The following is a 23,553-nucleotide window of genomic DNA, read 5'->3' as shown; positions in this document are numbered from 1 at the left end:
CTCCAAACCCCCACACCCCTAAAGCAGGCCTAGCCTTGTAAGTTAGTTCTTCAACTCCCCCTCCTGAGGGGAGGAGGCGGGAGCTGGGGATCTTCCAAACTGTGAGAGACCTGGGATTGAGCCACATCTTCCTGGAAACTAGGTTGGGGAATCTCCAGAGCAAAGGATTTGCATCTTGAAATAATGTCGCTTAGGTTTAGGGTTGAGAGATAAAATACAGGATACCAAGTCATTGAAGTATGGTAGCAATCATCTCAGGTAGAAACTATAGTTTAACTTTTACCCTGCTGTTTGGCTTCTGTACTTATTTGCTTTGTTTAGCAATAGAAAAGTTACTTTGATTTTCTGAATTGTATAAATCATCCCATTCGATTGAATGCCTTATTGATTGTAATGCGAATATCCCATTGATTGTGATCTTACTGGTTTTAGAAAGCAAATTCCTCTGTACCTGGGAACCAGGACAGCACAATTATCCCAAGACCTGAGGTTTCCAGATAATGTTTCCCTGTCAACTCAGTGGTCCCAGATAATGTGTTCCTGTCAACTCAGTGATCCGGAGACCCAAAATTGTAATTAACATGCTTAATTCTGCTTCTGTAAACTGATTTTTTGCGAACCATGTTCCTCATTCCAAACCCTGGGATGTAATCAATACCTTTGTGATCTTTGCCTGTATAAATCTGATGTTGGGGCTGGGGAGGGCACTATGAGATCTGGGAGAGCGAAATGCCCCCTCATAGTCCCGGATTGCAATAAATGTGACTCTTTAATTCGACTTCTTGAGGCGTCCTTCTGTGATTCGCGGGGTACATTACAACATTATGTCCCAAATATTACACGGGACATACTTGTTCTATAAAAGTATTTGTTGGCCCTGGCCAGTTTGGCTCAGTGGATAGAGCTTTGGCCTGCAGACTGAAAGGTCCCGCCTGGGTTCGATTTCGGTCAAGGGCACATGCCCAGGTTGCGGCCTCGATCCCCAGTCTGGGGCGTACGGGAGGCAGCTGATCAATGATTCTCTCTCATCATTGATGTTTCTATGTTTCTCCCTTTCCCTTCCTCTCTGAAATCAATTAAAAAATAAAAAAATTAAAAGTATTTGTTGTTTGCCTGAAATTCAGCTTTAACTAGGCGTGCTGTTCTTTATGAAACCTGGCAATCTACTTAGGGTACAGGCCCTTGGTAGGAACATTTAACCAGTGGTGTGGTCTCTACAAACATAAGCCTCAGATTAGAAAGGACACCAGGGGAGGACTTCCGAGGACAGGGAAACCCAGACAGTGTGAGCGCCTGCGAGGGTAGTCCTGTCACTTTCTGATCATGAGAGCATGGAGGGCTGGTGAGCTCCCCTGAGGGACTCGGTGGTTTCGGTACTACTCGCCTCCCTCACTGTCTCCCAAATGTGTGCCCAGAATTACGGTCCTAAGGAGACCGGGAGACCGCTCCGCCTGCACCTGTGCCGGGTCCCCGCCACCCGCCACCCGCCGAGGTTCAAGGCCAGAGTCCCGGTACCGGGGCCCCGCCTCCCCGTCCCGCGCTGGCCCCGCCCCACTTTGTTATCCGACCCTTTGCTAGGTCAGCTGGTGCTGGCGTCAGGCAGAGGGACGGGCTGGCTCGGCTCGACCCGGCAGGGCTTGTTTACTATGGCTGATGATCTGGAGCAGCAGTGAGTTAACCCCGTCTCTTTCTCTTTCTCTGTCTCTCTCTGGCCCATGATCCTGGGACTGTCTGTGGCTGAGGAACACTTTTAGACATCTTCCTGCCTTTCCTGTCTCAGGTCGGCCTCATGGGAGGGCTGGGGGCTGCCTTTGCTCGCTTTGCTTCTGCCCAGAAGAGGCGGCGGCAGAGCCGGGGGAGCGATGGGAAATGAGTTAGCCTGCATGCAGCTCCGAGATTCGAACTTTGCACGTTGGTCTCCGCGATCGGTCCTCGTTCTCCTCTCCCCGCTGTGCTCGGGGATTAGATTCCGTGGGAATGTCTGAGATCCACCGAAGCATGCTGGCGGGATGCGGTTGCGGGGGTGGCAGCCAGGTCCGCCTGCCTGGACTGGCCCTGGTTTGGAAGTCGGGGGCGGAAAGAGCCTCATTTCGCAGGGCACGGAGAGGGCACGGGAAGAGGAGAACGGCCGCCGCCGCGCTGGAATTGGTCTGCTTGGAATAATGAATGGGCTTGCAAGCCTTCTTTAGTTCTCACCCGCCGAGACACTTTGCAGCTTGTGACCCTAGTTGATAATGTTTTTAATCATTATAACTATCTTTTTTGCCGTGGTCTCAAAATCAGAGCTCTTGGGACTTGTTACCACTGCCTCAAGGGCATCGGGTTTGGGGCGCCACCTGTAGCTGGTGTGGTTAGCCATTTGCAGTCTCTAGGAGCCAGGCAAAGTTGCTTCCAGAAGAATGACTCAGCTCCCAGCCAAGCCTCGGTGTCACTAGCTCGGGTCCTTTTGTGGGTCCCGCGGTCCCCCTTTTCAGACCAGCACAACTGGCAGTTTGCAAAGGGAATTAACTTTATGACAATAGCAGCTTCCTGTGCTTGAAGAAGCTGCCCAGGAGAGTTGCTCTCTAAGAGAACTTTTCCAAGAACTGTACAGTAGCTACAGCGACTTAGGGAAACAATATTAGAGCCGGTTGAGATGCAGGTAGTTCAGCTCTTTTTTAAAGAAGTCAGTGCCCATAGAAGTTAGAAGACTTGCCCAAGATCACAGACCCCGCACAGAACCTCTTCTGCCTTACCTCTGTTCGGATAAAAATGCTCTAGAGGGAAGAGACCATCCTGGCCAGCCCAAGTTCATGGCTTAAGTGGCTTCTCTTCTCTTTGCCTGAACTCCCCTATCCCCATCCCTCACCTCCCCAATGTATTAATCAGATTCAGTGTGCCAGACAATATTTCCAGTGCTTTACCTGTAACATTTTTGGTGAAGAAGAGAGGCAAAGTAAAACTCCCCTGAATATCTGCTGAGCAGCCCATAGTGCTGTTCCATGGAACAACATTTCTCCTGAGTGCTGCAGTGTGGGATCCAGATGCTTCAAGCTGACAAGGAATTCCAGTGGAAAATTAAAAGGGCTATGAGTCTCCATAGGATTTAATTGATGAAACTGACAACTCTCATCTGGCTCGGCTGCAACCTCAGTATTTCTTTCAAACCTCAATCATTGAGACTCACTACTTACAAAACAGCTTATGATTTAGCTGGGGGGAAACGTTTATTGGGAATTTTATCTTGTGCTAGACTTTATTCTATGTATTTTAGGTGCATTAACTCATTTAATCTTTATAACAACCCTGTGAGGTAGGTACTGTTATTACCGCCCTTTTAAAGGTGAAAGTTTGACACAGAAAGTGGAAGTCATATTGCTGGTAAGTGGCAGTGCCAGGATTAGAAATCTGGCCTTCTGGCTTTAGATCACACCTCCTTTCAGAAAACAGAGACCAGTGTGAAAATTATGTCCTATACCGTAAGTATTTGTGTGTGCCCTTGAAACGCCAAGGCTGGAACTTCCAGAGAAGAAGTACAGAGAAACCTGGATTTCAAATCTGGGTTTTCTAGTTCTGCTTCTTTTTCTCACTAGCTGTCTGACCTCTTTGGGCATCGGTTTGGTCATCTGTAAAATAAAGAGACTGGGCTAGGTGATTTCTAAGGGCCATCCTTATCTAAAGCTCTGTGCTTCAACGGATGTACCAGGATGCCCAGTGTGTGCTGGGGGGAAGAAGAGGGGTTGTTGGCAGTGGTTCCTCTCGTTCTCCCACAGAATGCTCTGTGTGACTATACCCATGTTCACAGGCCTTTCCTACAGCTGGTGTGTCCATCCCATAATCCTCTTCACCCAGAAAAGAGAAATGTCATATGCGATGGAAAAGAAATAATAAAAACTCATTCATTGAGCATCTAATTTGTACCAGGCACCTTAGAAGTTCCCTTACATATCTAAATGCTCAAAGACAGGCTGTTCATCAGGCCAAAGTCATTCTGCTCGAAAATGATAATACCGTGACTCAGATCCAAGGTGTGTTTTTTTCATTCCAAAACTGGTGCTTTCAACTTCTACTCTGCAATGACTTAAAGTCCTGTGGATATGAAGGAGAAGGCAGAATAGCGTATCTTATCTGTTTTATTGCCTGCTATGGGAGATAAGAACTATGTGAGTTTTTTACTCATTTTATAATCTGGAGAACAAGGCCAGAGGCAACCTGTGTCCAGCCGGTGATTCACCGCAGGACTTGAACCCAGGTCTCCCATCTCATGCTCCCTGCCTATCCCATCTCATTGCTTAAAGGTTTCCTGAGAGCCCAGCTGGGCACTGACAGTGCTCTGTACTTCCAGGGGCTTGAAAGAGGGCACACACAAACTGCAGTGCCCTGCCAGGAGGGCAGGTGGCATGGGAACTTGTCCTATTCTAAAGGAACATTCAGTCCTGGGGATAGCAAAAGATAACTGAAAGCATTAGTTAAAAGTGGGTTTGTCCCCCTTAAAATCTCTTGAAACACGAAAACCAGCGGCAAAAGGGTTTGTAAAGCTCAAATGAGATAAATGTGAAAGTGCTTTGTAAACTGTAAAGTGCTGTGCACATGATATTCTGAGCATCTTTGAAACAAAGAGCATGTTGTTAATAGCCATTTACCAGAGAAGAGTAACAGTCTATCAGGCCGTGAGGGAATTGCTGACTGCCATAGTGGGAGGTCTCCTGAGCCTGGAAAACACCCTGTACCCTGATAACTCTTTTGTATCTGTCAGCAAGGCTCAGGGCATCAATGTTTCCTTTCCAATGTTGCCAATGAGCATCTCTGTGTCTCTTTGTCCCAGGCCTCAAGGCTGGCTGAGTAGCTGGCTGCCGGCGTGGCGCCCCACTTCGATGTCTCAATTGAAGAATGTGGAAGCCAAGATCCTCCAGTGTAAGTAGAGGGGACAGCTTGTGCCATCTCCCTCAGGAGGCCTAAGGAGGATACGGGATCTTCCCAGAGCCTGGTACACTGAGCCCACTGACTCCTGATAAGAAATGTTTGGGGGTGGGAGGAAAGGTTGTCAGGGATCTAAGGGAAGAGATTTAGACAGAGGACACTGAATTCTATGATAATGGTTCCTCAGTGTCGCCCTCCCTGTCCATCAGGTAGTTCCTGCCCCATCCCACAACTTCACCTCCAACCCTGTACCAACTATTAGCACACAACACACACAAATACACATATTCTCTCCTTTTCTTCCTTCTCCTACTCCTCTCTTCTTTCTTTCTCCCTGTCTGTTCTTCCAAACACACAAGCACTTCTTAGATTTACCACCTTGCTACCCAAGGACCAGTAAAGAAGTCCTATATTCTCTAATATTACTACAGTGGGGCCTTGACTTACGAGTTTAATTCGTTCCGTGACAGAGCTCGTAACTCAAATTACTCGTATGTCAAATCAATTTTCACCATTACAATGACACGTGATGCTGGGCTGATGTTGTGGCGTTCACTGTGACGTTCGCTGCGCCAACTAGCGGTGGGGTATCAAGCTGGCTCGTAACCTGAATTTTAGCTCGCAACTCAAAGCAAAAAATTGGCCGAGAGACGGCTCGCATCTCGAAAAACTCGTTAGTCGGGACACTCGTAAGTCAAGGCCCCACTGTATTTCCCCACCACTTCTCTGGTTTGAGACAGGAGTTAGAGATTCCCAGAGACCAGCTCCTGGGCAGTGTTATATTGGGGCAGGGCATCCCATGAGCATCAGCAGCCACTGGCTCAAACAAGGCCCTTGGGCCACATCTCCCTGTTTTCCTCTTATCCTACCTGCCCTGTTCTACTTCCCCAGCCAGGGCTCGCCTCTTATGAGCCTGAGTAAGTACAACTGAAGAATAGCCACAGCTTTCAAGCTTTGGTCCAGGATCCAAGTCATTTCCCCGGGCAGCTCTGTCATGTAATTGCCTTCACACCAGCAGAGCAAGCACTGCCCACCTGGGTCTGTCTCTAAGAGGAATAAGCTGGTGGCTCAGTTCACACCTGTCACACCCTCCGCCTGTCTCAACTCCAGTTAAAAGCCCTTCTCCCAGATACCCTCAGTGAGGACACTTCTGTCCATCTGTCAAGCCCCAAGCACACAGGTACAAGACCAATGGGTGCAGGAGCTCTGTAGGTTGGTGGAGTCACTGCCACCCTGTGCCCAAAGGGAGCCAGGCAAACAGCCTCAAGGAATAAGATGGCCACTCTTATTACCTATAGAGTAGATGGTCTACAAATTGTACTCAGAGTTTAACTCTTGGGGTGGATGGTGAGAGGGATATAAAAAGGAAAGAGGTGAGGGAGGTTTAGGAACGGAGGGACAGAGCTGAAGACTGATCATCCAGGCACCATGATGATGCTGTCAGAAAGCAGACGTATTGCTCGCTCTGAATCTCCTCTCCCCAGGTCTCCAGAACAAGTTCCTGGCCCGGTATGTGTCTCTCCCAAACCAGAACAAGATCTGGACGGTGACCGTGAGCCCCGAGCTCAGGGACCGCACCCCTTTGGTGATGGTGCATGGCTTTGGGGGTGGCGTGGGCCTCTGGATCCTCAACATGGATTCACTGAGTGCCCGCCGCACACTGCACACGTTTGATCTGCTTGGCTTCGGGAGAAGCTCCAGGCCAACATTCCCGAGGGACCCAGAAGGGGCCGAGAATGAGTTTGTGATGTCAATAGAGACGTGGCGGGAGACCATGGGGATCCCCAGCATGATCCTCCTAGGGCACAGTTTGGGAGGATTCCTGGCCACTTCTTACTCTATCAAGTACCCTGAAAGGTAAGAAGGACCCACCCCTGGGTCATTATCCAACTCCTTGCCTCACTGGGAAGCTTCCGGTATTAGTTTCCAATACAGTGGGGCCTTGACTTACGAGTGTCCCGACTAACGAGTTTTTTTGAGATATGAGCCGTCTCTCGGCCAATTTTTTGCTTTGAGTTACAAGCTCAAAAAAATTTGGGTTACGAGCCAGCTTCAGATACCCCACCGCTAGTTGGCACAGCAAACATCACAGTGATTTGACATACGAGTAATTTGAGTTATGAGCTCTGTCACGGAACGAATTAAACTCGTAAGTCAAGGCCCCACTATGGTTCTCTTTTTCCTGGGTGATTTAAGGGCTATGGTATCTCCAAGCAAATACAGCTTTTCCTTTGTCCTCCTGTAGAGTTAAACACCTCATCCTGGTGGACCCATGGGGCTTTCCCCTCCGACCGACTGACCCCAGTGAGATCCGTGCACCCCCAACCTGGGTCAAGGCTGTGGCCTCTGTCCTAGGGCGTTCCAACCCACTGGCTGTTCTTCGAATAGCTGGGCCCTGGGGTGAGTAGCCTACAGATACAGAAACTATCTCCTCAAACCAAGGCTATCCCATGCTAGAAGCCCCACTGCTTCTGGACTCCCATCATCCTCGCTTGTTCTTGAAAAGTGGGAATGGACCTAGCATTGTTATTTTAAGCTATTAATCTGGACCAGGTTTCTTTGTCTGTAGTTTCAGAAGGTTCTTTTTTTTCTTTCATTTGCATGGAAAAAGTTTTCCTATGCAAGGGACAGATGGAGCAGAACTACTACTCTGTGCCTTGGTTAGACCCCCAGAGAGAGAGAGAGAAAGAAAGGGACCATGAGGTGACTCTTCCTCTGCTGAATTCTTATGCTACATGTGTGAGTTTATGGCAACCTGTGGCGATTCAGCATGGTAACCACCACTGGCTCCCACCTCTGCAGCTCACCCAGCACCTGCAGCAGGGAGATGTCAGAACCAGAGCTTCCAACACAACCCACAGTGTCAGGCAAGCCCCTCGAAACCATGCCCTGCTCCAGACAGACACCACATCTTCACCATTTAGTAGCTGTCAGCAAATTCTGTGGCTGAAGGGAGGGAAGGCGTTCCGAGGGAGCCGGCCAGAGGAAGTGAAATCAATAGGCCCCAGGCTTCTGACCCTCACACTGCCAGCACCCTAACTTTCTGGGGAGCTTTTTACTCTGATGGAGTGAACAGCACATGCCCTTTATGGGAAGGGTTGGTGACCCTCTGTCTTACACTAATGGCTGATGTATACATGGTAACATTCAATTGCCAATTATTGTGAGTTCATTGCAAATGGCTAAATAAGAGTTATCTCTCTAGGCCCTTCATGAGAAACAGAATGGCTCTGGATAAAAGGGAAATATGAGCATTTGAGGAGAAGGTAGGAGTTTAGGAGAAGCTCAGCTCTTACCACGCCCCCCGTTTTTGGACCTGCATCTGGCTGGGTTCGTGCATGGGCATCAGAGCTAGTGTGGTTGTGGCAGTTGGCTGACAGCCGTGGAGGAGGCCAGGGCCCAGGGGATCCTGGCTGTGCCGCCCTCTGACCCCTTGCTTCTTACATGCAGAGAGAAGACCAGAAGGGAAAGGCCCGGTGTTGACCAGTAGGCCCCAATTTTGACAGTCTGTTTTGGGTGCCCTACTGCTTGTTTATGAACTATATAAAGAAGGTGGAGAGAACAGATTGCTCTAAAACTGCCCCGAGTCTGAGATGCCAGGGTTAAGTTTGCCTCTCCACTCATATTATGTTACAGGCCTGAATATGACCGGCCTCTTGGGAGATGGTCTAGTTTCACTCACTACCTTAAAATTAAAAGGCTGTAAGGGTCCCAGGAATAGGAGAAATAATGTTGTTCAAGCATGCACAGGCAGGAATCTTTCCCCCACCACCCAAACTGGCCCCTCCATGCTCTCCTGTCCCCTCCCAGGGCCTGGCTTGGTGCAGCGATTCCGACCAGACTTCAAGCGCAAGTTTGCAGACTTCTTTGAAGATGATACTATATCAGAGTATATCTACCACTGCAACGCACAAAACCCCAGGTGAGAGCAGCGCCCAGAGCCAGCGCCAGGTGGACAAGATAACACGAAAACTGCAGACCTGTATGTAACAGGATCGTTCTGTGCTGTGTTTCTTCTTCCACAAAGTTTTCATTCAGTTTGGGCAGCGATTTTTCAACCTCCATCTCATGGCACACATAAACTAATTACTAAAATTCTGCAGCACAACAAAAAGTATGTTTTTTGCCGATCTGAAAAAAAAAAAAAAGGTATAATTTTGATTCATGCATACTGGGTGACTACTGTTGTGTTGGCTGTTGTCATTTTTTTAAAATTTGACAATCTAAGGGAAAAGAGGTCAGTGTCCCTGACTAAACAGTCAGGTATTGCATGTTTTAAAAATTCTTGCAGCACATCGGTTGAAAGTCGCTGAGTTAGGAGAACAGAAGTGTTAGTTAGCAGGCTTGATCGTTTCCAGAGGTAGGCACAAAGAGATGGAGAAGATAACATTAATTAAAATTGCCACTGTCTCTACAGGTGACCCTTACTCTTCTGTAGAGATAGGTGGTTATCCTGACAGGCAAGAGTCTGGAAAACATTTGAAAAGACTGTTTTGTTTTGTTTTTACTAAAAGATGATATGAATACGGTATTTTTATAAAAGCAAAAAAAAAGAAAGAAGTGTTTGCCTGTCCCAGACTTGTAATTTCCAACTTTCCTTGTTACTGCCAGTCTGACATATCACGTGACAACTTCAGAGAACCTCCCTCTGCATACACATGACTGTCTATAGCAGCGGTTCTCAACCTGTGGGTCTCGACCCCTTTGGGGTCGAACAACCCTTTCACAGGGGTTGCCTAAGACCATCGGAAAACACATATTGTTTTTGTGATTAATCACTATGCTTTAATTATGTTCAATTTGTAACAATGAAATTGGGGGTCACCACAACATGAGGAACTATATTAAAGGGTTGCAGCATTAGGAAGGTTGAGAACCACTGGTCTATAGAGTACGTTCCTACAAATAGAATCGCTGATTGAGAAAGTACCTATTTTAAAATTTAATCATGTGCGCCTTGAAGTATTGTTGGGACAGGAATTCTTTCCAAATCTTTTGGAGATTTCCAGGTGTCCCCAGAATCTTGAGAGGCTCAGGTCTGTGACTGCTCACACAGCAGCCCCCATAGGCTTGTAGCTGACAGCCAGGGCAGAGTCCGGGAGGTAATCTTCCCTTCAGGCCGTGCTGTGTGAGTGGCTGATACCAGGAGGCACCGCCTCTGTGGTGGCCTCACCCTGAGCTGCTGGGAGGCATCTCAGAGGAGCCAAGTTCACTGGGAGCTGCAGCACTGCCCCGCCTCATTCCAGGCCTGTCCAGGTCGCTGTTGTGAGCCAAAGCTGTGAAGAAGGAGGGGATTTGCATTCCATCAGTACTGTCTGAGCATTAGCCTCAAACCCAGACAGCTTTCAGGCAGCGTGGGAACTGTTCATTCAACATTCCTCATGAGCACCGCTAATTGAAGGGCGCTGCTTAGGCAGCAGTATAGAAACTCAGCTCAACAGTCAAATCAGGTAGCCCCCTGCTTTCTGCTCTCTACCCGTCTTTCAGCCCCCACTGGGCTCAGCGCCAGTCTCATACCCACTTGAGGCCCCTCACACACAGTCCTAGCCCTTTCCTCAGAATGTTCCCCAGCCTCAGAACTAGTTCTGCATAATGCATGCAGACCCCTTGCAGACCATGATACGGCCTCAATTAGCTCTACCTAAGGAAATGACCAGGAAAAAGCAAAGTAGATCTGATTGGCAGTCCTCACTTCTCCCACAACACAAACTGCTGCTCCCCCAGGTCTTCACATGACTGTTTTATTCACAGTCTCCTCAGGAAACCCTTTGTACTACCATAGTACTCGCTCTTGAGACTCCACCCCCAATGAACTCCTGACCTTCTCCTTCCACCCCCAGCCAGCTAAGTCCTTAGTCTGTGTTCTCATAGCACTCCACTACCCTTTCATAATTCTTGGGAAATGTGTAGTTAATGAATCATATAGTTCATTACTTAATGCCTAAAGTGTGAGCTGAAATGTGTCCTGTTCATATGTCCCCCCACTCAGATTAGGGCATGACACATGAATATTTTTTGAATAAATATTAACCCATTGCATTCTTGGACAATACTGAGTGTCCTAGGGATTTTCACAAGTGTATCCCTCTAACTCTGTTTTGTGTTAAGAGGCCTCTGGAGATTCAGTCCTTTCTCCTAATCTTACCAATATTTAGTGAGTCTCAAACCCAGGGTCTGAGAGGAATAGCAAGATGATGAAGATACTGCCCCAGCCTCTGAAGAGACCAACAGTTTGACATTTTATGCTGTGGGGTTTATTCTAATTGCCTCACCCTGTTTTGCTTCTTAGTGGTGAGACGGCCTTCAAAGCCATGATGGAGTCCTTCGGCTGGGCCCGGCGCCCCATGATAGAACGAATTCACTTGATTCGAAAAGATGTGCCCATCACCATGATCTATGGGTCCAACACCTGGATAGACACCAGCACAGGGAAAAAGGTGAAGCTGCAGCGGCCGGATTCCTATGTCCGAGACATGGTACGTTGGCCACCAAGGAGCAGAATTGGGGTGGAAAAGCTGTGCATTGAATGCCAGCACGTGTTGGTTGACTCTCAGCAAGGATGAGCAACTCGGGGTAGAGAGGGTGATGGAAGAGTCAGCAGGGAAAAGAGGGATGAACCGATTGAGATGAGACAGTGGACTTGAAAGGTTTGGCTTTTTGTCATTTCATAATTAGGAGGCCTCTCACTTCTGTTCTTGTCCAGTAGCCAGGCACAGACATCATGCTACCCCTCCTGTAATTCCCACTCAAAACCAGAGCTGTGAACAGTAGAGTGAATAGTAGAGGCTGACATGAAGCCTTCCTACCACACTCCTGCCTTCCCTTTTTTCTTCCCCCCTCAACCCTCATTTGCTAATGAGTGTGCTTAATTAGGCTGGCTGCCTATTGGGCCCTGGTTTACTGGGCCTGTGGGTCAAATGAGCAGATCGGTGGTGGGGCTAGCATGGAAGGCAAGATACAGTGCATGGTCATGGGAGAAGGAAAATGGGATATTGAGAGTCATTGGCTCCTACAGGAAAATGCCAGGATCCAGGGAGAAAAGTGGACCATGGTTTCTGACAAGTGCTCATGGGTGATAGGCAAGGAGGGCTAAAGGAAAAGAAACGGTTTGACAACTTTCCAGTGCCTGGAATAAAGGGCTGTCCCACCCTGGCGGTTCCTTTCTTCACAGGAAATCGAGGGTGCTTCGCACCACGTCTATGCAGACCAGCCACACATCTTCAATGCGGTGGTGGAAGAGATCTGTGACTCGGTTGATTGAGCTGCTCTCACTAGAGGAAGTGGAGAAAGCCAGAGAGTCGCTCTTACCTCCCTGGCTGCTTACTCACCCTCTGTCCTTTCCTTACCAACTAACATGTGCCAGCCAGTCAGAGTCTTGGGCTGTTCCCAAGGCGAGAACACAGTGAAAAGTACTCCTGACCCCGGGCTGAGGGCTGGAGGCAGAAGCTACAACAAGGCCTGGAGCTTCCCACCCCCGGGGAAGAACATAAAGGGTCACTTAGTGCCACCCCATTCTCTTCATGCCAAGTGTTACCCAGATAGGGGTTGTGAAGGGTCTGTACTGAACCACGTCCCCTCCCTGCCAAAGGGAGGGCAGCCTCTCTACCCCTGGACAAAGCAGAGGCCCCCACAGTCTTTCCTAGCTCTGGAACGTTCCTGGGGGTAGGTTCCACGAAAGAACATCCTCCTCCTCCACCTCCTTCCCCCTCCCATGCCAGTGTCCAAGGTGTGGTTGGGACCAGTTCCCACCTAGCTACCAAGAGCAGGTTCTGGAGAGTCCCTTGTTCTTCAGAGTCTCTCCCATGACCTGAGAGGTCATAGCCAAAGCCCTCATTAGCGGATGAGGAGCAGGCCAGGGCGGGACATGGCTGGCCCATGGTGATATAGCTCTGTTCCAGAAAAGCTCAGGCTAGAACCCAGTCTGCTGACACCCGATGATGGTGCAGACTCCATTTGCAAAGGTTCGAGGCAGGCACCATTGCCATGGGGTAACTGGCCAAGGGTAAGCCCATCCCTGCCCACATTCCAGCCCCATTGCACAGGGGTGCTGTTGTCCCGCCCTGTGTCTCAGCCCAGGCTGCCTAAGCCAGGAACACTCAAGTGCTTCCTTCCCTGCCCACTCTTCCTCCCAACAGGGAGGCCTCTGGGCCTCCCTCTGTGCCTTGGGCCCTGAAGCCCCACCTGTAGTACAGAGCAAAGGTGGCCCCTGGTGGAGAGAGGAGGGAAAGGCTCTTCAACCCAGGGCCAGCTCTGGATTCCCTTGCCCCCGGCAAGATTTTTCTTCCTATTCCCAGAGCTGAGGCCACCTGGAGCCCCTACCCATGGTCCAGTGGGGAGTCTCATGCCAGCAGTTTCCTGTCCTCATCAGCCACAGGATGGTTCTCACTGCCTGGCCCTCTACCCCTGCCATCTGTCCTCCATGGTCTCCAGTTCACCCCGCTCAACCCACCTGTCATCCTCTCCAAGGGACTGGTTCCAGGTGCTCCTGTGAGGTTCCGGGCAGCAGGCTGGACCTGGCCCCAGAACCAGGACAGCTCCTGCCTGCGCCTTCTCTTTTGTAAAGCCAACCCTTTCACCAAAATAGTATTAACTCACCGTGCTTTGTACTACTGGTCCAGCTGCCTTGGGCTCTTTTTCTACATTAATAAAGAAATGAGTAAAAACTGCTGGTGGTGATGATGTTTAGTATTGGTCGACAGGAGTGCTGGGAGTGGTGCTGAATTCACAGCAGCCCATGTGATGCCTGAGTCAGAGAAGCCTGAGGGCTTCCCACTTACACACCTTTCCCTCTCCATTTAGCCCAGCATTTGCCCTCTAAACACAGATTGGCAGGGGCCATCTCAGCCAACCCCTTCAGAGGATGTTTGGGGAGTGTGGAGGGGCCAAACCCCAACTCAGGAGGAGAATTGGGCAGAACTGGGTACTCCCTGCTGCTCAGTAAATAGCCATCTTCTGAAGTTCATTCCACATTGACCTACACCTGGACTGCCCTATAGCCTGTTTTCCTAACTTTTAGTCATCCCTCAAATAGTCCTTACGCAGGGAAGCCTGTCTCTGACCCCCCAGGCTGGACTTGGACCCTCTCTTCTGTGTCTCCATGGCACACACCACAGCCCCTTTTGTAAAACTTCTAAATGTGTAGCCACTTATTTCATGTACCAGTAAGTCTTTCCTCCATAGATCATAAGCTACTTAAGAACAAGGCACATCTGGCACCTAGTTTGTGTTTAATAAATGTTTGTTTTCACTGAGCCGAGATAAGTGAGATATGCCAGGTATTCAAATCGTTACCAACAGTTCCCGCTGTGTGCTGGCTGACTCCAGCTAGACCCAGAAATCCACAGCTCCCAGTGGCACATAATGCCTCATATATCGTGATGAATGAACAAATGTGTGAATGGAACTCTGGGTATAATTATAAAGCTCTGATCCATCCCAAGACCCCGTGTCTTCTCAGTGACTGAAAATTGCTGATTGCCAACGTAGCCATATGAAGAAGAGGGCAGATACAGGGTGGGGCAAAAGTAGGTTTACAGTTGTGAGTACACAAAACAGTTTATTCTTATTAATTATTATTTTTAATTTATTATATTTTTAAAATTCTCACTCTAGAATATGCTTAGAGAGAGGAAAGGAGGGGGAGGGAGAGACAGTGATTAGTTGCCTTTCATATTTGCCCCAACCCCAACAGGGATCCAACCCAAAACCCAGGCATGTACCCTTACCAGATTAGAACCAGAAACCTTTCAGTGTCGGGGAGGACACTCCAACCAACTAAGCCACTCTGGCCAGGCTGTATTATTTTCCATACAAACAACTTTAAATTACTTTTGCCTGACCCTGTATTTCCTTATTTATTTTAATATGTTTTTATTGGTTTTTGAGAGAAGAGAGAAAAGGAGAGAGAGAGAGAGAAACATCAATTGTAAAAAAACATTGATCAGTTGCCTCCCACACACCCTGACCAGAGACTGAACCAGACCTGGGCATGTGCCCTGACTGGGAATCCAACTGGCAACCTTTTGGTGCACAGGAGGATGCTCAACAAACTGAGCCACACTGGCCAGGGTGCGACCCTGTATTTAGAGCTTACTGCATACTAACCACTAAGGCTACAATAGTGAAGAAAAGGGGTCCCTGCCTTCCTGGCAAATTACAATCTACATGAAGATGCACACTTAATCAAATTACTATGTAAATCAAAACAAAATTGCAACTGAAAAGGGCTGTCCCTGAAAGGTGGGAAAATCTCCCTCAAAAGTAATAACAGCGGAGCCTGAAGTACAAAGGGAGGGGAAGGGGTATCTGGAGAGAACTTTGAGTGCAAGTCTATTAGCAGGGATGATGGCCGTGAGATGAAGCTGGGGAGGTGGGTGGGAACCTACTCATGCAGGCCCTCTGGCCATGAAAAGAATGTTGTGTTCATCCTAAAAGCAATGGGGAAAAAATAACTGGACTGCGTGTCAGGGTGGGGTGGGGAGTGTGACAATCCAATCTGAAACTTGACATGACCACTCTGGCTGCTTTGTGGAGTACAGATTGGGAACTTTGAGGCTACTGCAGTGGTCCAGGCCAGAGATTCTGGTAGCTTGGACTTGACCAGTGGGCAGTGGACATACAGAGGAGAAAGACGCAAGAAATCTTTAGGAGGTAAAGTCAAAAGAACTTGTGAACACTAAGTGATGTTACCACCCCTTTGGAGACCAGGCCAAGCGAGGCAGCAGTCACCAAACTAAACCTGCTCACAAAACAACTGGGTATTTTTTAAAATACTAGAGGCCCAGTGCATGAATTCATGCACAGGTGGGGTGGGGCCGGGCCAGCAGGGGAGAGGGGCCTCGGGCAGTTGGCTGGCTGGCCCTGCCCCCAATCGGGGTTGGGGGAGCCAATGGGGGTTGGGCAGGCCGGGGGGAGGGGCCTCAGGAGGTTGGGGGGAGGGGGGCAATCGCATCATAGTAACCAGTCATTCTAGTCATTCCGGTAGTTCCATTGTTCCGGTCACTTGTCTCTTAGATAGATAGATAGATAGATAGATAGATAGATAGATAGATAGATAGATTCCTGGACTGTATTCCTGAGTTTATTTGGTAAATCTGGATGGAGTCTGACCATGACATCTACATTTAAAAACATTCCCTAAGATCTAGCTGGTTTGGCTCAGTGTATAGAATGTCGGCCTGTGGACTGAAGGGTCCCTGGTTCAGTTCCTGTCAAGGGCACATACCTGGATTGCAGGCTCGATCCCCAGTAGGGGGCGTGCAGGAGGCAGCCAATCAGTGATTCTCTCTCATCATTGATGTTTCTATCTCTCCCTCTCCCTTCCTCTCTGAAATCAATAAAAAGATATATATTTTAAAAATTCCCTAAGAGATTCTTCTGCCCCCATCTACAAGCACTGGTCTAAGGGACCCTGTCTCTGACATCTGACCCAGAAGGCCATGATGTGGAGAAGTAGGGCCTATGGCTCTGAAAGTTCATCTCCTTACTCCAGAACCACTTTGGGAGGCTGCACAACATGCTGATCTGATTTTCCCAACACCATGCCAACACATTCCTCAGGAGCAGGTGCAAGAAAGGCCTGAAGAAGGTCAACCAGAGTGCCCTGTTTACACTACCAGGCCTACACACATGGGTGCATGCTGAGATGTGCGAGCGCGAGCACACACACACATGTGCGCGCACACACACACACACACACACACATACACTCCATCTGAATGGGCCATTCCTAACATTCCTAGGACTAAGAAATCACTATGAATATGCCACTCAATCAGTACCTTTCTTCATATATTCTAAGGATTTATAAATTCTAAGGATTTATGGTTACAGTTCATGCTATAAACTTGGGTTTCTCTCACATCAGTGTTTCTCTCTCTCTCTTTCTCTCCTTCTCTCTAAAATTAATAAAAACATATTTAATTTAAAAATAAAAATAAATAAATAACAGACTACATATATCCACCACAATCATTACAAATGTCCACTGAGAATATGACAGTGGACTAGAGAATAATAAAGGTTATTCTTAGAAAGATTCCTAGAGAAGATGGAAGGAAAGAGGATCCATGAGGAGGGGACCAGGAAAGACTTTGTGTCAGCTGGTAGAAGAGTTGTGGTCAGGATCCATGAGGAAATGAAGCCAAACGTGTTGGGACTTTGAATAGGACACAGGTTGCAAGGCTCTGTAATTCTTAGAATATTCACTGTGGATGGGACTTAGAGATCATCAAGTCCAGCCCTGACACACTTCCAATGAGAGCACTAGAGGTCAGTGGCTGGTGACACAGCTGTGGCCACAGAATTCAAGTTAGAACCAAGGCTAGAGTTCAAGTCCCTGTCTCCAAGCTAAGTCTTCTTTCCACTAGAAACCATTCAGGATCCCTTAGCTAGCTCATCCCTTTGGTAAAGCAAGTCCTATCTTTCTACGGCAGGAAATTGATACACTACATACATGGTGGTGAAGAGAAAGAGGGACTAGCCCCTCCTTATTGGTCTTTGTAAGAGGACAATTTGCTCCTCAGCATTGTCATCATCCTCTTTTCTAAAACTGCTTGCACCCTGATCCACACGTCCTTTAGGACCCCCAACACCGTGTCATTCCTCAGAGTATATACAAAGGGGTTGAGGAATGGGGTCACAACACTGCTCAGTACTGAAGGGACCTTGTTGACCTCCAGATATTCTTTCTGGGAGGGTGTCACGTAGATAAACACTGTGATGCCACTAGAAATCATGACTATTGTCAGGTGGGAAGCACAGGTGTTAAAGGCCTTCTTCCTTCCACTTGAGGAAGGAATGCGCACTATCGTAAGATGATGTACGTATAGGAATAGGCCACAGGACTATGCAACAGAGGTTGACGGTGGACGAAAGCATGAAATCCATCAGCTCAATGGCAGTGGTATCTGCACAGGCCAAGGCCAGCAAAGGCCCACTGTCACAGAAGAAGTGGTTAATAATGTTGGAGCCACAGAAGGGCAGCTGAGAGATGAAGATGATTGGGAAGAGCACAGATAGGAAGCCTCCTACCCAAGAAAACACAACAGTCCCAATGCAGACAGAAGGTCTCATGGTGGTGCTGTACTGCAGTGGGTAACAGACAGCAGCATAGCGATCATAGGACATGACTGTCCATAGAAGAAACTCTACCGTGCCCAGGAAGAATAGAAATAGCACTGGGTGATACACCCAGCAAAGGAAATGGTTTTATCCCCAGATGCTAAGTTGACCAACACTTTTGGAGAAATGACTGAGGTGAAGAGGATGTCCAGGATAGAGAGGCTGCACAGGAAGAAGTACATGGGGGTGGGGAGACAGGAGTAGGACAGCACAATGGACATGATGAGCAGGTTCTCCAGGAGGGTCAGCAGGAATGTGGACAGCAGCTGCAACAGGAACAGCAGCTCCACCTGCCTGCTGAGGGCAAATCCCAGCAAAATAAACTCCCTCACAGTGACAGTCTGATTGGCCATGGGCCTGGGGGGCAGGGCTCAATTCCTCTGATGGAACAAAAGGAGAAGGTGCTTAGGGGAGTGTTCAGTGTACAAAACCCATGGCTGTTCACTAGAAAAATATGAACATAAAATGTGTTTATCCAATCTAAATTTAGATATGTAATCTAAATTTAACTTGTTTCAAATTATTTGCCTATCAAATTAAAACTTTTTAAAATGATCATTTTGTTAACAAGGTGTCTGCCTTAAGTCCTACCCTGTTACATAGTTTATATGAACTTTCTAAAAATAATATAGCAATTTATATCAAAATTCTTAAAATTGAGCAAATTCTTAGACTCAGAAATCCACCCAAAATAAAGTTATAGAAGTTTTCAACGATTTTGCTGCAACAGCATTCATCACGGAATTGCTTATAATAATGAAAATTTAGCAACAGCTTTAATATCCAAAAATGGAAGATGGAATAAATAAATTATGACACATATAAATAATAACATTATGCAGCCATTAAAAATTATATTTTACCATAATATGTCAATGGCAACTTTTATGTAATAACAAAATAGCCACAATGTATTATTAAGTTTTTTAAAGCAAGGTGTAAACTAATAGTAACATTATGATCTCACTTTGGGAGTTAAATGTAAATCAGCAAAAGTCCTACAATAATCAAGACATTGCTGAAGAAGAAGAGACTGGGGGGGGGGGGGGGGAGGGGTGGCTTGCCTAGTACATACAAGACATAAAAATAGCTAATTAAATCAAGATGGTATTGACACAAATACACACAAACTGACCAGCAGGACAAAATAGAGAGCCAAGATACAGACCCACACAAATATGAAACAGTGATATATGTCAGAGATGAAAGGAAGCTGGAATTGCTGATTGTCTGTATGGGAAAACGTAACATTGGATTCCCCACCTCATATCAGACACTGACATCCATTCTAGATGAACAAAAATATTAAATGAAAACTTTCAGGAGAAAATATAGGAGAATATTATTTTGGGCCTTATGGTAGAAAAATACTGATTAAAGATCTGAGAAATGATAAACAAAAAAAAGAAAATATTGACAAATTAAACTACATTAAAACTAAGAATTATTGTTTATTAAAAGACCCCCAAAATAAAGGCAAATTACAAATGTGACATAGATAATGGACAAACGTTTATTATCTGTAATATATAATCAATATATTGATTCTTTCAAAGCCATAATAGAAAAGCAACCCAATAAAAAAATGGGCTAAATATTTTATCTGAATTCTATTAAGGAGGAAAGAAATATAGCCAATAAAATATACAAAAAGATGTTTGATATCATCAGAAATTAGGGTCATGCAAATAAAGACAATAACAAGATAACTTTATACCCATTTTATTGCAAGACAGTCGAATCCTGACAAGGGGCAATATAGCTAGTTCATCAAGAAAACTCTGGACTTGGAGTTGGGAGACCTGGTTTCAAGTCCCACCTCTTACCACCCTTAAGACTGGACAAATCACCTTATCTTTCTGGACATCTGCACATGAATCTTTTTTAATATTTTTTTTTATTGATTGATTTCAGAGAGGAAGGGAGAGAGAGATAGAAACATCAATGAGGAGAATCATTCATCGGCTGCCTCCTGCACGCCCCCTACTAGGGATCGAGCCAGCGACCCTGCCACAGGAATCAAACCGTGACCTCCTGGTTCATAGGTCAACACTCAACCACTGAGCCATGCTGGCCAGGCTACACAAGAATCTTCACAGGACAAGCAGAGATAATGCTCTTTTTCCCCATCTTTCTCACAGCTGGGATGATGAGAAGCTCAAAATGGAAAATAAGATAATTCATATGAAGTGCCTTAGGAAATCATAAACCATCATATCGAGTGTTGCCGTTATTTCTAGAAACTCTGCTGTTCTGCAATTTTGGCAAAGAGCAAATCCTGTTTTCCTTGTCCCTGCTGAGATATTGGCCAGCCACCCTGGAGCGCTATCAGTTCTGCCCTGGGATACATCTTGTCAGGTCACAATTTTGCCTAAATTGTTTTCTCCTTGAACAGCATATCTAATTGGCTACAAAGAGGGAAGACAAAGGGAAGCTGCTTCTCTACATGAGAATTTTGCTTAACCCTCCTTGCCTAAGATTTCAGAATGAAGAAACTACCCTCTGTCCCCCACATTCCACACAATAATACTCAGAGCCACGGTCGGTGTGGCTCAGTTGGTTGAATGTGATCTCATACATCAAGAGGTCACCAGTTCAATTCCCAGTCAGGGCACATGCCCAGGTTGCAGGCTGGATCCCTAGTAGGGGGCGTGCAGGAGGCAGCTGATCAATGTTTTTCTCTCATTGATGTTTCTATCTCTCTCTCCCTCTCCCTTCTTCTCTCTCTCTAAAATCAATAAAAACATATTTTTAAAAATTAAGCCCCCGGCATAGCTCAGGGGTTGAACATGGACCTATGAACCAGGAAGTCATAGTTCGATTCCCAGTCAGGGCACATGCCCAGGTTGCGGGCTCCATTCCCAGTGTGGGGTGAACAGGAGGCAGCTGGTCCATGATTCTCTCTCATCATTGATGTTTCTCTCTCTCTCTCTCTCTCTCTCTCTCTCTCTCTCTCTCTCTTTCTCTCTTCCTCTCTGAAATCAATAAAATATATTTTATAATAATAATAATAATAATAATAATACCCAGAGCAACGCTCACAGAGGAGACTCAACAATACTCACATTAGCCTAGATGAGGTCGACTAGCCACCTCCAGCATGTCCTGCCCACACGGCAGCCCGGGCTTGGGCGCTGTGATGCTGAGACTTCTGCCACAAACAACTGCACTCTCAGGGCTGAAAGGAGCAATACTGTGGAAGGGTTTTACGTTTGGATCCCATGCTTTGGCTTCCACTGGGGCGGGGTGGGGCAAGGCAGGGCGGGTCAGAGCATACACTTTTAGGAAAGGATCCAATCATGGGGAGTCCTCAGGGGCACAATCTACAAAGCGGTCCCTGAATACCATGCCTGAGCCTGAGGCCCCTGAGGCCCACTTAGGAAAAGTTGCAGACTCCAACATGTCTACACTAGCAAGAACTGAAGTCAGAACACCAGCTAACATTAACACCTCGGGGAATATCTTAGGGAGCCTCACCATGCACAGCCCTTTATCTGCCCCCATCTCCAGTCCCATCATGACAATTGTGTTTACTCCATGCTACCGAGTATTACCCTCTCCAATATCCTAAAGTATTTCTATCATTATACCAAATCTTCAGTGATCTTCCACCATCCAAAAGAAAAAAACCCAAGCAGCTCAGCCTGACACTCAAGAGCCCCACGCCTAATCTCTCCCAGAATTACCTCCCAGCCTCGGCTCCCACCTTACATACTCTCATACACATCTTTTACTTCAGTCTAACCACTATTTTTACTCTGCCCCAAAATGGCCTTGTGTCCCCATGTGTCTTCTCCATCCACCTAGTCTCCAGAGCCCAGCTCTTGTCCCTCCTGCTCAAACCTACAGGGTTCTCCCTCTCCAGAAATACTTTTCTTACACTTGGAATCAGGAGTCCACAGGATAGAACTTGAATGTTTTTAACCTTTTTTATTTAACTATAACACATTTACATAAAAGGGCACAAATCATGAGCTCAATGAATTATTATAAAGTGAACACACTCATGTAACCACCACCCAGGTCAAGTGATAGAATGGTACTAGGCACCTCAGAAGTCCCTTCTAAGCTCCCTATCTCCATTCCAAAGGTAACCTTTATCCTGATTTCTAACAACATGGCTTGTTTTTGAAATTCATATAAATGGAATCATGAATTGTTTTGTGTTTGCCATCTTTTGTTCAACCTATATTTCAGAGTGTGACTCATTTTCATTGCCATATACTATTTTATCATCACACACACACACACACACACACACACCTTTAGTCAGCTAGCTTGATTGGGCCTCTGTTTTTTAAATTCAAAGTGTCAATGACTAAGAAAAAAATATCACCTTTCTAATCAGAGTTCTCTTTTAAGGTCCAAAGCAGAATTCATACTTTACAGAAATTTAATTCACATAAATGACATTCATCAATTTATACAATAAGCCATAAAATTAGTATAAAGGTCAATAATCTTAGAGCAATGAAAACAATCTACCCAGAAAGTTTAAGGCTGCTCCCTTATCCTGCTTTAACTCCAGTCACTCCTATGCCTGCCTTCCATTTATCTGAGAATATTAATGGTTCCAGCAACTGGCTAATTATGATGGGGACAAGGACAAATATTTTCCAGACCCAACCAACAATTTTATGATGTACTAGCAACTCTCATGAGCATGCTACACGTTTTTTAAAAACATTAGCTTCATTATATACTGGTAATTGCTGTTTTATATTAGCCACCACCTCCCTTATATGAGATCACAGAACCATGGAAATTTGGAGATGGGAGGATCCTAGTGCTGCAACCTTCTCATTCCACAGGTGGAGATATTAAGTCCAACACAGGTTAAATGAGTTGTCCAAGGTAACAAAACTGGTGGAGTAAAACCCAGCTCTCCTGACTACGACAGCAGTTTGGAGGAGAAAAAAAATCAGTGAAGGCTGGACGTGCATACACAGGACTCATGGTAGATGTGAGATTAAATGAGCCTTAAAGTCTTTACATTGGGGTTAATAAGCACTGGGATGTGAGTAGAAAGAGCCAGGTCCTTTATCAGGCTACTAGCAGTTATATGATTCCCTGAAGGCAGAAACTAGGTTTTAACCCTCTTGGTATTCCCCAAGCCTAATACCATGTAAGGGACACCAGAAAAGCTCAACAATGACTGAGTGAGTGAGCCAATAAGTGGATATGAAACTGTATACTCTGGAGACGTTTATACAGAGTAGAAAAAAGAATGGAGCCTCAGTGAAGGCCTTCATTTAAAAGGCAGGAGAAAGAGTCACCATGGGAACGAGAGGAGTCAGAAACAAAACAACAGAAACAGAATCATGCAGGTGGGGAAGGAGAAATTCAAGATGGTAGGAGTAGCAACAGCACCAAATATATGAAGAGGTTATGGAGAACAAGAATGAAGAAAAAGTAATTGAACAGTTTGAAAAATAATAGGGCAAAATGTCTATTAATAAGCTAGAACAGCAGCATATTTTGGCTAGGCAAGAGTTGGGGTTCCAGGGTCGCTGGGAAGAGCAGATAAGATCA

The 23,553-nt window shown here is 46.6% G+C and overlaps 1 protein-coding gene and 1 pseudogene across 7 annotated transcripts; one reads left to right on the top strand and one right to left on the bottom strand.

The window, feature by feature from the left end:
• Positions 1-1,590: 1,590 nt before the first annotated feature.
• ABHD4 (abhydrolase domain containing 4) lies at positions 1,591-13,565 on the top strand. Of its 7 annotated transcripts, none has more exons than XM_006100085.3 (7): positions 1,591-1,669; positions 4,805-4,893; positions 6,384-6,756; positions 7,145-7,299; positions 8,710-8,821; positions 11,189-11,375; positions 12,071-12,205. In XM_006100085.3, exons 1-7 carry the CDS (start codon positions 1,647-1,649, stop codon positions 12,158-12,160), a joined length of 1,029 nt encoding a protein of 342 aa, XP_006100147.1. In that variant the 5' UTR covers positions 1,591-1,646; the 3' UTR covers positions 12,161-12,205. The 7 variants fall into 7 exon arrangements, 6 of the variants coding, with proteins under 6 accessions (XP_006100147.1, XP_006100148.1, XP_023619429.1 ...); XM_006100086.3 differs by lacking the exon at positions 1,591-1,669 and adding an exon at positions 1,732-1,780; XM_023763661.1 differs by lacking the exon at positions 1,591-1,669 and adding an exon at positions 1,814-4,007.
• Positions 13,566-17,345: 3,780 nt separating this feature from the next.
• On the bottom strand, positions 17,346-18,374 carry LOC102428208 (annotated as a pseudogene).
• Between the last annotated feature and the right edge of the window lie 5,179 nt (positions 18,375-23,553).

The sequence above is a fragment of the Myotis lucifugus genome, unplaced genomic scaffold, assembly GCF_000147115.1.
Source record: "Myotis lucifugus unplaced genomic scaffold, Myoluc2.0 scaffold_297, whole genome shotgun sequence".
Lineage (NCBI taxonomy): Eukaryota > Metazoa > Chordata > Mammalia > Chiroptera > Vespertilionidae > Myotis > Myotis lucifugus.
This window is presented reverse-complemented; position numbering and strand designations above follow the sequence as displayed.